At 47.0% G+C, this 15,286-nt stretch overlaps 1 protein-coding gene across 2 annotated transcripts in view; it reads left to right on the top strand.

The window, feature by feature from the left end:
* The window catches only part of LOC100649529 (protein O-mannosyl-transferase TMTC2), a 213,315-nt gene that overhangs the window by 125,558 nt on the left and 72,471 nt on the right, over nt 1-15,286 (top strand). For both annotated transcript variants that reach the window (XM_048405484.1, XM_048405485.1), the window contains exons 4-7: nt 714-954; nt 1,912-2,208; nt 7,173-8,055; nt 12,711-12,825. In XM_048405484.1, coding sequence (XP_048261441.1) covers nt 714-954; nt 1,912-2,208; nt 7,173-8,055; nt 12,711-12,825 — 1,536 coding nt within the window. The remainder of the gene's footprint in view (nt 1-713; nt 955-1,911; nt 2,209-7,172; nt 8,056-12,710; nt 12,826-15,286) is intronic.

The raw sequence follows: 15,286 nt of genomic DNA on the forward strand, positions 1-15,286 counted from the left end.
ACCAGCGCAGCGTTTGCTTCCATTGTCGATCGTGGCCGTCTCGAGCGTGGATCGCTAGCTCACGTAGAAAATGTGATACGATACTCGTTGAGGGGCAAGGGGGCTTATCGGAGGGCCGTGGAATTCGAAATTATTGGCTCGATGTTCATCGAGCCCTGTTCCCATTTCCCCCGTCGACGACGATGGCTCAGGTGCGTCGCCTGCGGTATCACAGCCTCGAGACGAGCCTGAAACACCGCGACGCTCATGAATATCGATCGTGCGGGTCGATTAAAATGCCACGACCCGCGGTGTTGCTTGTCACTGCTCGTTGGACAAATCCGTGGAAACGAAACGATCCGTCGAATTTCGTTCGATTTTGAACGAAACGACGACTAACCATTTATTCTCCATTCAAATATGTTTAAAACGAATATTTTAATCTGAAATTATATGTGTCGCAGCACTCGGTAACAATGTATATCATTGAAGCGAAGTGCCTAATGGGCCTTCCGGTCCTTCCTCCGAATGTTCGAGAAGAAGGCGTGCGTGGCTAACAAACGCGTAGATAGTGGGGATATAGACGCGTTCAAAAGAAGACACTTGTTAAGAAATATATTGTTGATCTAAACACCGAATGATTATTTAACACACTGCAGCAAATATCACCTCATACATATGATACGTATGAATGAAAACGTCGTTAACGAGATCGTGTTATATTTTTGTCGCAGAAGAGCTATTCTGACGAATCCGGACCTGCTGTCCAGCACGCCGTGGTCTCGGCTGCTGGAGAACGATTTCTGGGGCACGCCACTAAACGATCGAGGCTCCCACGGAAGTTACAGGCCTCTTTGCGTGGCCACCTTTCGCCTGAATCATCTATTGGGCGGCCTGGAACCGTGGGGCTATCATCTGGTGAACGTCGCGCTGCACGCCGCCTGCACCGTGCTTGTGGTTAGAGTTGCCAGAAAGGTAAAGCACACGCCACTCGCGTATAATAACGTTAATTAAGCCAGCAAGCTCGGTGAAATTTATCGGTTATTCAAACGAGAAACTAATTCGGGATAGGAAGAGGGAAGGGGTTGGAGGCTCGGAGAATTCGACTGGTTCATCTGCTTTTCGATTAAAACCGGACAAGCTGCTCGTCCGTCGCGCGCATCGCGTTGGTCAGATTTTACGTCAGAGCAGCAGGAAACGAGATAATAGTGACACCTGTAGAGTGTACGTCATGTAGACTTGATAATACCAGACGTTATGGCGACTGGCTGGAAATAAAATTTTACCAGTCCATTTAATTCCGGAATATTACGTTAATAATCGCGTGCGACCGCGTCCACCGTCCTCCCTTGACGGCCACGCGTGTCACCTGCCATGGTTATCGTAATGGAAATGGGATTACCAGGGGAAATCCGTTGTTTCGTTTCAAGTTTCAAGAGCCTCGGCCCTGTGCTTTCAGCTTTTTCAATCCCGCCGAATAACAACGTCCGCAATGCCATTGTCGCTGATCGTTCCGTGAATAAGTGCAATCGGTTTTTATCTTGCCGCACAATCGTCGAATATATCGAAAACTGCGCGAGACAATTAAACGTCATTGTCTTGTTACGAAACGATTCGTATTCCATTTCCATTTCTAACAAATTAGTGCAAAACTCCCAACGATCGAATCCGTCTCCTGTAAAATATCATTCCTCGATCTATCTATTGTACGCTCGCGTTGCTGCAACATTTAACAGAAATTTAATAGAAACCGCCGATGACTATCTAAACCGCTCCTATTCCCATTTTCCGTAGAAGAGTTGGTCCATTGTCCTCGATCGTAAAAATTGCGTTAAAAAGCGCACCGCCTCTGTACCCAGAACAATGAAGAAGAGACGCACAATCCGCGTACCATTGTTCAGCGATTCACCGAGAATTTTTCACGTTTTGCAGGTTTTGCCTGAAAGAAACAATCTCGGCCACGCGATCACCGGCTTCCTGTTCGCGGCGCATCCGATTCACAGCGAAGCAGTGGCCGGCGTGGTCGGTCGTGCCGATCTTCTCGCCTGTCTGTTGACCTTGTCAGCGTTACTCGCATACAGCGCCCACTGCGAGCGCACCAGGTCGCCATTTCCTTTGATTCTGGCCCTTGTGTCGTCGACCCTGGCTACCCTCGCCAAGGAAACGGGAATATCCTCGTTGGCTCTGTGTCTCCTCTGGGAATTGTGTCGCGGCGAGTCGAGTCGAAAGGTAAGAGACTGCAAGAAATTTCTTCGGGGACCTTTCCCCGGGTACAAGGCTCGATAAAGGGAGGTGGATCCCCGCAGTTTTGCATCGAATGGTTTTACACGGTGCAAACTGTGCACACAAGATGCTACGTGAAGACGGTGGGAGTTATTTATCGATAATTCATTAGAGTACGCGAAGCAAGGGGAAAGCGTATCGATCGAGGGTTGCTAATGCGCTAGGGTAAGTCCCGCTGATGAGGTGCACAGCGGTAGGATGTTGTAATTGACGTATCGTGTGTTTACGATGTACGTGCTGTTCACGGAGGATGTCGTGTTTGGAACAAAACGCGATTACTTGCATATTTGGGTTAGGTTTGCGACATTGTCATCATCGACGAGTGTTTGAAACACAATTACGAATGAGACAGTTCCGTTGATTAACCCTTCGGTTAAACGTTTCGACGAGGATTCTGTATACGACTAAAGACTCATCGATACGTGTCCCAAACTTGTATTTGTATCGGATATATTCCTCGTTGCGTCGGTGGTGGCGCGAAATTCCATTTTACAACTCAATTCCGTATCACCTACGACCTCGTCCAACAGCTAGTTTAACTGCCACTAACTAGCCGGGATTTATGGACTGGCCGTGAGATCCTGTCTATCAGATTTTACGAGCCGTGATTTTCCCCCGTCTCGTGCTTTCTCCGTATCGCGAGGTTTCTCCGGAAGAACGAGCCTCCGGCTGGAAAGTCGAGGTTGCAACATTTACAGACCGTCGATTGCAAGTCGCTCGCATCTCACGTGCCTCGGACACATTATCGTAAATTAACGTTTCGAGAGCTGCATTACGCCGGATTGCGGTAGTGCGCGGATCCGCCTGCCATTACGAATATTAACAACTGAAAATGGACCAGTCTACCGGTAGAACGACGTAATCAAATTACCGCTGACGAGCGGAAGTAGGTGAGTCCAGAGACGAGGAGGCCCGAGCCGCGCACGGATTATGCCGGCCTGCTGGCGTCAACCGATAACGTCGTGCAATTACTCTACTACTCTATATAATTACTCGTAAACGTATACAAGAACGCTCATCGTAACCAACTGGCGTAATATCGAATTCGTCGTATACGGATTATCGCATCCTCTGTTGGCGTTAACGCGCGTACGCACGTGCACCACAGGCACACGTAACGCGAAATTCTCGCCTGGTTTCTTGAATCCCAGACGCACGCGTGCATTATCTCTGTATAACGGCAACCGCCGAGGGTACAAAAGGTAAGGGTACACAAGACAAGACAAGCCTTGTAACCGATAATGACGCAGCATGTGCAAACGCGAGAGAGCAAGGCCAGCATTCTGCCAGAGACAGTGGCCTGATGCACGGGGTGAGCCACCTTTAGCTTCCCCACGCCCTGATTCTAGACGGCTTTAACCACCTTCAACCACCTCCAGACACACGGCTAGACCCTTCGACTCTGAACCTCCAGGCGTTCGCTTTTCTCCTGCACATCGTATCCGGATGCGCTGGATGCATCAGACGCCTGGCGTGATGCATGTCGTGGACCAGCCAGCCAGCCGACGAACGTTGGAGGGGTGCCAAGGGTCGTTCGCATTTCCTGACACCCTTCCGAGTGTAGCGCCGCGCGAGAGGCCGATCTCTCGGTAGTTCTTCCTTTCTGTCTTATCCAGTTGTCCCTGTTTTATCTTTCTTGCTCTTGATCGTCCATATTTTTCCTCTTATTATGGCACACTTGTTCGCCGTTGTTCCGTCGAGTCGCGTCGTCTCAAAATTCAAGATAGACGAGAGATCAAGTTAACCATTTTTCGACCAGAATAAAACAGTTTTCTAAGGAGATTTCTGCTGGCTCTATTCTTTTATTCTCTTTCATCTTCGTTTCGTTTCTTGAAGGTATAATTTTATTTCGCCTGTGTTCTACATTGACCATAGCCATTCGTCTACTATGTATCGACTTGTAGCGGCCCATGGCAGTAGAAAAAGTTCCAGGGTTGAACCGGAAAAAATTCAAAAGTGGGAGAGATCCATATTATTGTGGCCTTGAATGCTAACGTTGTTTTAGGCTGCAAGGTCTAGAAACAAAAAATATTATTTTATTTTTTTAGATTTTTATTACTCTTGCAACCTTCAGCTAGGGTTACACAAGAACGTGCTCCCTATGATATTCTTTTGGTATATATATTTTGATACTGAGCGAGCAACAATCAAAATTCGCATACACTATCTCTGTATCTATACTTGTTTCAGTATATGTTGCTATTACGAATTCATCCACTCGTTTCGTTATCAAACAAGCCTAGATCTTAGCCAGCTCAAACTTATTCTAATATCGCTCGAGCGTCCACGTCTTACGATAGGCCCGCTAGTTGCACGCGAAGTACTAAACGCTATACTTAGAAGCTGCGAAATTCTATCCTGTCTCAAAATTCTATGTTTCTTGGCCCGGCTTAAGATATCGTCCTCTTCTCATACGAGAATCCCTAACTTCCTCACGCTATTTATGGCCGTTTTAATTGCGTCAACGTGGTCATTGTGAATGTTAACAGCGTCATATTCGGGTCTTGCTTGTGTATACGTAATGACGATGATTGTATGTGTCCCTACCAAACAGTTTCTTATTAAGTCGTTAATAGACAAATAAATAAATAATTAACTAGGAGATGTGAAAGAGAGTATAGTCACCGAGTTAGAAATCAAAGAGAGGGAAAGAGCTTCGGCAGGTTCCAAGAGAATTATTAATAAAACGACAGAGCGCAATTTCCATTCATTTACGACGGGGGCTCACGTAGCTCTGCTTAAATCCTCGTTAATCGGCTTTCTTGTCAAAGGCGTCCTTTATTCGTCGAACTTCAAACCAGAATTCCCGGTTTATCGCGGCACCGAAAATGTCAGCGACGCTGTGTAACTGGGTTACATTACCGTAGCGAATTATTCCTTCTCGACTCGTGCGTCGCAAACTTGCCAAAAGTTCCACCCTGTGAGAGCTATCGTCCCTTGATTAGCCCGAATTCGCCAGGGCTCGAGCATAACTCCTCGATTTTCCGGGCTTTCCCTCAAACTTGTTTTCTTCAAAAGCTGTAACAATACGGTACTTCAATGTTGCTTAAGTTTTCGACCTTCGTTCATGGTATCTCATAGTTTCGCATACCGTTCCATTCTTATTCAATGAAAGAACAGGTCCCTTGTGCTCTTGCTGAAAACGTCCCTTCTAGTTACCAAGGTGGTATAGTAATCTTGAGTTGCACAGATTCTTCTCGCCGAATATGGCGCGAAGCGATGAAAACTACGTTTGACAATGCAATATACAAATAATTTTCTCTCTACTATATATTCTTTGCCACGTGCAATTAGACTTTTCGCACTATACTTGTCAGATTAATCTACTTGTATCTTCTGAATCTTTCTTCGCTCGTTATCTGCTCTAACAGGAATATTCGTTCGGTTCACGGTCACTCGTTGTTCGCAATTCCCACTCCCACGGTGATTGATAAAAACTATTTTATTATTCAGCGGAAGCGAGACGATTTAGTCAGTAGAGGGTCCCGTTGCATCCAATTTTACACGTGGCGTCGGTGCGGTAATATTAAAAGCATCGTTAAAAGGGAAGGAAGAACGTTCGTACGAATCTATCGCGAATTATAGCATCGGCGTGAAACAAAGCCAGGCCGGTTACAATTCTGGAGCTCGCAATTATCGCCCACGACTTCTTCCACGGCTCCGCAATTTACCATTAAAATGTCGCTTTCGCATTACGCCGCGCTACGGTTCGCTTTAAAAGCTTTCGACGTTACTTTTCATTTGCACGGAACGCCGCGCCGGCTTTCGAGAGCATCGCGTCGATTAAGCGTGCCGTGCACGCCTTTCCCGCGATTTTCTTGTAACCTGCTATAAAATTATATTTCCTTGTTCAACAATTTTCCGGTCCCTTTTGTTTCTTTTTCGTTCTACTTTCACTGTTATTTCGCTCGCACTCCGATTTACAAATCGTCGAAGAACGAAATTCACCGTGTTATATCAGCGCTTCATTTGCCAAACCCGATCAAGCGAATTCTCCTCTTCCGTCGGTCATCCGCCAGACGCGAACACGCGTTCGACACGAACCTGCCATACGTTGCCACACGAGTCATCATGATGCTTTTCGATCCTGTTTATGATTGCGGAAGAGTGTTCTCTCTGTCTATCACGAAGCTGGCAAATGGAAAAATAAACAGGAATCGATATTTGCGGTATACAGCCGCGGTTTTCCTATCCACGGCGCACTTTTTTTCGAGTAGGACGCGTCCTCTATTCGTTCAGTGTTTGACCGCGTACGATATACGAACGCGTGTAGTTTCCTAAAATAAAGACAGGAAAATACGTACCGACGTTCGTCGCTCCCCATCACGTCGACTTGTTGAAAACACACGGTTTCCAAAGGGTACCTCTTTTAAATTAATGTTTTCGACATGAAAGAGCGACTCTTTTGACCGATAAAGGTACAGACCGGTTTCGTTTCCTAGTTAAATTACTTTGGAAACCGTCGCCGGATGCGGATCGTTCAGTTTAATTTACAACCAACGAAGAGAGATGAGTCAGCTGTTCGGTCGAAACACGTGCAATTATTATTAAGATTCCTCGTTTAATTATGAATGAACATCGATATTGGCGCTCGTAACCATGATGGCCCTTAATTAATCTTCATTCGCCGTGATTCGCGTCTGTCAACGGTTCCATACCATTCGATTAAAAAGCGTGTACATACTTCATAACGAACGACAACCATTAGAGCGTGATGAATTACTGGCCCGATGCACCATTCATTTATTCAAATCACTGACTAGGAATATCTTATTACCAATTACCGAGCAGCAACGAAACCTTTCCTTTACGTACACGATAGAACATAGAATATGACACAGCTGATTGATCAGAAATTATGTACCCAACGCGCACAACTTATAATTGATTTGGACTATTTGTATTTCCAGGTGAATTGCGGCTTGACTCGCTCACGTAGTATCGGCATCGTGTCTGGAAGTTTGGCATTGTTGGTTCTTGGTAGACTGAGGATTACCGGCACGAGACCAGAATTCGCGAGCGCTGACAATCCGACGGCCAGGCACCCATCTCGCCTGACACGCGGTCTTACATTCCTCTACCTACCTGCAGCAAGCGCCAGGATGTTACTTTGTCCCAATACACTAAGCTTCGACTGGTCCATGGACGCCGTGCCGCGAATCACGAGCCTCCTTGACGCGAGAAACCTCGAATCCGCCTGTTTGTACACCGCGCTAATCGGCGCCTCGATCTGGACGATCAAGACGCTTCGTCGACCAGTCCGGGAGACTAGTCTACATCTCGTGCAGTATCCTCGCTCCATGTCGTCCAGGTGTCCCGTGTGTGCCGGCAGGCGAACAGGAGGATGTCACACGGATGGGTGTCGGGCGGCGAACAACAATAACAACGGGCCGATCGGTGATTGTTACTGCGCGAAGAGGCCTAACAATGGATTAATCTGGAGCAACGGATTCGCCAGCAGGCAGGCGGCAGCGAGTGGTGTCGCCACGTCCCTCGGTTTCCTCGTGCTTCCCTTCCTACCGGCTAGCAATTTGTTCTTTTACGTGGGCTTCGTAATAGCCGAGAGGATTCTCTATTTACCGAGCGTGGGCGCGTGTCTGATCGTCGGAGCCGCGATCTCTGGATGTTATCAGATAGCAAGAAGACACGGATCGAGAAAGAAAGGCAGGGCAGTGCTGCTAGCCACGGTGGTACTCATTTGTCTGATGTCGGCTAAGACGTTGTTAAGGAACGCCGACTGGTTCGATGAGGAGAGCCTATATAGGTCGGCTCTGCACGTGAACCCTCCAAAAGGTGAGTCCCTTCTCTTCATTATTTTCCTCTTCGTATCGATTAATGGGAATTTTATTGCGAGACTTACTTCTGCAAGGGGTAGCATAAGGTCTCGTATTCATGGCAGTTATTAACCGACTCTGAAAGTTATATACCTACGAGACGTGCAACTAACATACGCAGTTCATCGTTAAATTTTTTCCAAGCATCGAACATCATATTTTATATTCAACGTTGAATACGTCAGCCAGCAACAATTGCCACTTTACCGAGCCATTAACATTTTAATTATCTACTCGGTGTCCCCTCTGTACCGCAGTCGCTAGGAAAAGCAATAAAGATAGGTTGCACGTGCGACGAACGCGGATGGATTAAAAAGATAACGATAATAGCGAGTCGCGTGCTAATGATAAAGCCGGCTGATGATCGAAGACAGATATGTCCGCAAGGACGAAATGTATAGCACAATGTAAAAATGAAATTCCGCCCGCGTCGCTCGAATATCACTGGCAGTTTTCTCTACGGCAACTCATTTCGACGGCGCGGGGCTGACCCCCGCTATCCAGCCTCTCATCTTCAACTTGCCTGCTGGCCAACGATCCGCCTACCGTGTACATAAAATTGCCGGCTGAGTTGGATACGCGACATGCAATACCAGCTCGACGAGAGTCGCTTCGTACCCTCCTCCGCCACCTGTCCACTTTTTATCGTCCTCAGTCCTTATCCGTCTTCGTCGTTGTTTTTATATATCTCCGCTAGACGCGTCCTCTTGTACCTTTACTGCTGTGTCTATATCCCGCACGATCGTTTTATCTTCCCCTTTATTTGTCGCATTGTCCCTCCCACGTTATTCGCGTTATTGCGAATACACGCGTTCCTCTCTGCCCTTATAATTTGCGTCATTGTCTATCCACTGCGTCAGTTACCTTTTTCCATGTATCCTGATAAAGTTATAAATACATCGAACATCTTCCGATCAACTTGCCCCACCTCTTTCCAAACTTTAATATATCGTCCAGAATATTTGTAATCCTCTCTCCTTGGCTCCTCTTTACTCAGCTACTCTCGCTCGATGAATCAGTGATACGGGTCTCCCGAGACCCGAAGTGCATCGGTTTCCCCAGCGACTTTCTCTCTCACTCTCTCACTCTCTACTTGAGCTTTATCGTTTCGCTTATCCGTCTCTGTCCGTTTTTGTCTACCTCCGGCCGTTTTTACCGGCTTTATCTAGCCGATCTGAACTTCATATCGCACCCCTGGCCTCCTAATTACCCGTAGGTGGTCCGACGCATCCTTCGGATTCCGTTTCTCACCGAACCCGGTTCCGAACGCTATTATCGCGGTCGTTTCGTTTCACCGAGTTCCGGCGAGTCACAGTTCCCTCGAATAGACAATGTTCTTGAAAACATAGCTGGCCGGACGACCGTTTCAACGATGCTCCATACCTGCTTTGTCGAGTTTCACCTTTGTTTCCCTTTTAATCTTCGCGTCAAAAGGGTGCCGGCTGGCAGGGGTAAGAGGCGGTCACGCGAACCGAAGCTGAAACACCACCGACAACCTTTCTCTCGTGTCACCTATATCCGTCCGGTCACAAGCCTTTCTTCGCGGATCGTTTTAATGGCCGAGGTAAAAACTAGGTACATAGTAGACCAAGAGTATAAGGATCGACGTAGTTAGAAATATTACTAAGGATCATCGTTACATTACATTACATTATTAAGGATCATCGAACGTACTTAGATCGATAGCAGTTTGCTTTTGAATGATTTTTGGCCAGAAATTAGATCGAGCGAGGGCGCATTTGATATAACTCGAGTCATGTAACTGCCGCTGTATAACGTAGAATGTGTGATTGTTTGACGTGGAAGAGTTTAGGAATGACAACCAGCTCGACGTTGTGTTTGATCTATGAGAAATGGTCATGAAGATTAGGGTAACACTACCGCAAGGGGCAACACAGAACGTACGTTATAATTAAAAAAAAAGAGATCTGTGCTTTAAGTTGATATGCTGGAACAGCGACCGCTGGCTTTTGCGCTCTATTTAATCGCTTAATTCTCTTCTCTTTGAAGTTTTAAACAGCAGAGAAATTATTCGATCGATTCGAAACTTAACTTCCCTATTAAATAATCCACGTAATCCCTTATTCAATCACGTAGGAACATATCGATCGTTGGTTTATTGAAGTTAGACGACGCAGAGTTAGAGCAGGCTTGGCCAACAAATAGAAGATCCCGGATGGAACCTTGGTCCAACAAACTCTGCGGTCGATTCCTTCCCTTTCCTCGATTCTTTACTTTTTCTCCTCCTCTTCCACGCTCTATCTCGCTTCAAAGTCAGCCGGGTCTACGGTACGTGATGTCGTTTGTACTCGCTTTAGCTGGCACGATGACCATCCCATCGAAGGTCTATTTGACCGGTATTTTCCTCCGCTAACGCGACTTTTCCTCCGCCCGGCGAAGACGATTAGGCGCGAGTCCACTGGAACGTGACTGGAGGGAAAGAATCAGGGGTTCGATTTTCAAGGGAGGAAGCCAGCGATCGCGTTACGAGCGTAAAATCGGGCCGTAGCTCAGTGGAGGGTAGCACGAAACGCGGCATTCGATAGAATCGCACGACGATGAAATATGCTCTGCGGCGATTTATCGCGTTTATTTATCGCGACTGATTTAAAATGCCAACCTCGCCGCTTGTGGATTATCGCCGTGTTACCGGCGTAGAAGCATCGTATTTTTGTTTCGGTGTTAAAATAACGGCAAGAGAACTAGGTATATGAAGATAGGGAAAACGTTGAGCAAGTGGAAGACGTAAATTAGTCGAAGCGTTTAAAGGAATTTCGTTCGATGATATACTAGAAAATGTGCGAGGCGGCAATGCATAATAACGGATAATCATTTTCCGATTTCGTAGTCCCATTCGGCCGTGTTTTCTTCGTCGATCGTTCCTTTCGCGTTCGCATTTCACTCGGCCACATCGTGCCTCGTTCCTCTCCATTATTTCGTTCAACGTTCTAAAGAGGCGCGTTTCTTTTTGTTCGTCCTATGACGTTCAATCTATCATTCGGTTCATTTACATCGCACAGTCAGTGCACGGTGCTCTTTAATTCGCTGGCTCGCGCGCGCTCTACTTTCCCATTCGCCACGGTCGCAATTGAAAAGAAACGGCTAACTGGATCGAACCACCGTTGCGCAAAGGACCGAAGGACACTCGATCGTGGGAAAAATGTGGAACGAGCGGAATTTTCCCTATTTTTCCAAGCACGGCGAAAATTTTCGAACCGTGGCCCGATGTCGTTAACGACAAACGCTGCAGCGTGCTACCGACCAACGCGACGCGCTCTAAATACGCGAGCTTGATTCAGGACTCGAGAATGAAACGGGAAACGCTCGAAGAAAGTCGACTCGAACGATTCGAGAATTTAGAAAGGTAGCAGGGTCGTTTAAGAATTTTTCCCGACTATTTAATTTTTATGTGCAGTTCGAGCGGTTTATTATTCGTTTCTAAAAGTCGCGTTAGGTGACTAAATGTTTGCACGTTTAAACAAACTCTAGAGAGGAGAACTGTTTGCTAATGAAAATTATTTCTTGCTTACGTTTGTGCACGGACAGAGCCCGTAATCAGATTATATCCATTTTAAAACCGCACGGCGCGGTAGTATTTAAAGTACTAATGAAAAATAATTTGAAGCGTGAAGATACAAGAGCTTTTTAAATAATCGCACAGGGACTTCGCCAAGCCGGGAAAGAGCTGTACTTCGCGTAATAGTAAACCTTATTTAAGGCAATGTCGTGTAATCTACTTGTTCTTTTATCCGCTGTAATCTCCCTTCCAGCGAAACTTCTTTTACAGAAAACTTCATTTCTTAAAATTTTCATTCAAACTGCAGCAACGCTATCATCGCCAAAGATACTTTGTAAGGATCGATAAACAAAATTTCAAAACTTTCTATCGCGAACGCTGAAGTCGATAGTTTTGAGTAACTTTGTAGCAGCTATTCCAAGTGTAACGAAAGCGCACCTGCGATTTCTCGAATTGAAAGGAAACGAGGAATCGTGGAAGGTGGGTCGGTCCGTGACGCGTTTGCAGGGCAACTTTACGATCCCGGATTCATTTATTACTCTCTGCTCGAGTAGCCATCGGTCCAAATCAGCGACGGAAGGTCTGGAAAATGTTTTACAGTCGATATTGTTGGTCGAAGATAAAAAGCGGAAGCGAGCTCGCTACAACCGTGTGCGCTGTGGCACGATATTCGCGCTATCCGGTGTGCACCGACGATCGCGTGTGCACGCGGGTTTATTGCTCGTAAATACAAAGAACCGAGAAAGAAGTCGGGGGAAAAAGAAGGAACCCCGGGGATGGAGAAAGAGTCTCGACCGTGCCTGTATCGCGTCTTATTGCTTTTCAAGAAGAAGTTGTGCGCCACCTTTAAAAATCTATCATGGAGAGACGTATCGCTTCTCGTGTACTCTCGTGATGTACGATGCTGTTTGAAGATTCGAGTCGCAGAGACAGAATAACGAGGAAATTTATGTCGTTGCTAAATTCTATAGCTGGCGTATAAATAAACGCGATAGTATCGAAAAGGAAGTAATATTTCCCTTTTGTAGCAACCGTTACTTTTTTCGTTTCAACGGTGTGGCCCTGTTGTAACAAATGTTCCGTTGTGATTGTTACAGCTTATGGTAATTTGGGCAGTGTGCTGAGCGCTCAGGGACGCGTCGCGGAGGCGGAGGAGGCGTTCGTCCAGGCGCTCCGCTATCGACCGAACATGGCGGACGTACACTACAATCTGTAAGTACAGCCACGTGCAGTCCCAATAATCCACTTTGCTGTTTGCCCTCTCTCTTTTTTCGCTGCTAATGGCGCCCGGTGTAGGAAAGAGCAACCTCGATCTCGTTTTAACACGGTAAACAGGGGATAAACACGGACCGAGTTTATCTAAAAACCCTCTCATTACTTTTTCAAAGTCTTCTTTGATTAAACTCGGCGATATTTAGAGTTGCTTAGTAAGGCAAACAGAGTTGGAAGTCAATTTTCCAAGGCGTCCGCGCGGTACATACCAGTTCGACAGAGGAAGTTTCATTATGAGAAAGCTGGCAGCGAATCCAAATTCCACGCTCCGTATATTTCGTCATCCAAGATTTATGAGACGCCATACAATGGCGGAAACTTTCGCCTTGTCCCTCTGTTTGCTACGTGTCGCGAATCCCGCCTCGGTCACTGAAAATCCTAACATCCGAAATTCTAAAATCCTGGAACGCGGGATACCCTGCCACGCAGGGTTTCGAATTTCATCTTGTCTCCGACTGAACGTAACGCGATCGTTCCAGGCAACTTCCGTTTCCCTCGTCGCGTACTCGCTTCGCGATACGTAGCACAGAGTGGACGCTGACCCCGGATCCAGGGACGACTGTCGAATTTGCGTAATCCACGAGCAAAGCGCCGCCGCTCCGCAAATCTTGCAAGCAATGAAGTCTCTCCTGACTTAAGCAGCCGGTGGCGCGGCAGTGTCCGAAATGCAGGAAAAGGCCAGGGGCCGACGGGACGCCCGACGTTGTGCGATTCGCTGGAAATAAAGGTCGAAGGAATCGCTGATCCGTGGCGGAAAATCGGTACACATCGAGAAATTCCGCCGATTGTCCCAGATCCGTGGCTAGACTGGCTTCGAACGCTTTGTGCGCCGTGCTATTGGAAAAGCTACATGGAACCAGCAAGTCGTACAGGGAATTTCGTGTATAGCGTGAGAAAGCTATCGATCCCGTCCCGTTGCTACGTGTGTAACGTCGGCCAATCTAGAGAACAGAATATAGCGAAGAGAATCTAGCGAACAGAATCTGGCTACTGGTGAGACGCTTTTCCTTTATCGCTAACCGGTATAAGACAAACTCTCACGGAGAACTACCGAAAGTCTCGCAGGACTTTCGATCGGCGCTCGTCATCTTCCAGCTATCCCGGACCGTTGTAGAGAGGACGTGGAAGCTTGTCAAGCCGGCGAGTCGATAAGCCGCCACTGGGCATCCCTCTGCGAACTCGCGATAAGCCGATGTGCCGTACGTTCGTTGCAACGCGGTTATCCATTATCTCCGTCCGTAAGAGTACATCCACCGGGCCGCATTCCCGTGGGGAAAGAAAGCTCGAGATACGACGCTTCTCTTTTCGGGGAAGAAACGATCTCATGAAACGGCGAACGAGGCCAAACAGCAAACCCTATTTATTTTCTCGTTGCTACAGGGTATTTGGCGCCGATACGGGCTTCTTACATAGATTCTTTAGCTTTTTGGTCGCGAAGTGTGATTAATAAAACGCACGCAACATAGTCACGCAGCTACCATTATAAAATTCCTCGTGGAGGACTAACGAAGGGAAAGTGGTACTCTATTTTATAAGAAGAAACAAATTGCTCGGGTTGAACTGCGAGTAACCTGGATTCGTTCTTTCACGAAACTGAAATAACCACAACGGTAAGACGTCTTAAACGCATTGAGATAAATATCGCATGCAGATGGTACGTTCACTGATCTTTCGAACGTCGAAGTGTAACATTCGCAAAATAGATCGATAACTGTACGCGCTAATTCGTCGCCTTTGTTTCGAGTATTTTACCTAACCCAACCTAGAGCCAAGTAACTTTCAACAGGGAAGAATCTCGTGAATATCGAAGCGTGTTGGCTTTGTGTCGTGACTTTGTCCGGCAGCCGACTGATTGCAGAGAACAACGAATGTAGAGTTTCGAAGCGCGTTGCCCTGGCCGTAACGTGTCGGCACAATTCCGCTGTACGTTGTCGCGAGATCTCCACGCAAAAGAAACGGCTTGCTCGGCTCGATAAGCTGGCCAGGTACGTTGTCCCTTCGACGGATCGATTGGCTGGACACGAACGAATGAACATCAAAACCGTTGTTCGCGACGACAGCGCGACAAGATTCTACGCCTATCTGTGCCTTTGATGGCCTGTTCCTACCCTGCTCGGAAGACTGATGACCGATTTTGAGAAAGACGATAGATGATGATATATTAAAACCCCGTTTGCCACCCCCTGGCTTAGATCACCAGTCATCCATCAGCGAAGGCTTACGGTGAATAGAAAATTGATTAGTCACCGGGACATCCTTCGCTTGTGAAGAGGAAAGAAAGATGTCCCGGTTGTCCCTCGATAGAGCAACCTGCTGATTATGTGGGCGCTTGGATAATAATGTCACGAGATCCATGGATAATTAACGGACGCCTGTTCTGTGTCGGTCGAGATGCTCGAGA

The sequence above is a fragment of the Bombus terrestris genome, chromosome 4 (assembly GCF_910591885.1).
Source record: "Bombus terrestris chromosome 4, iyBomTerr1.2, whole genome shotgun sequence".
Taxonomy (NCBI): domain Eukaryota; kingdom Metazoa; phylum Arthropoda; class Insecta; order Hymenoptera; family Apidae; genus Bombus; species Bombus terrestris.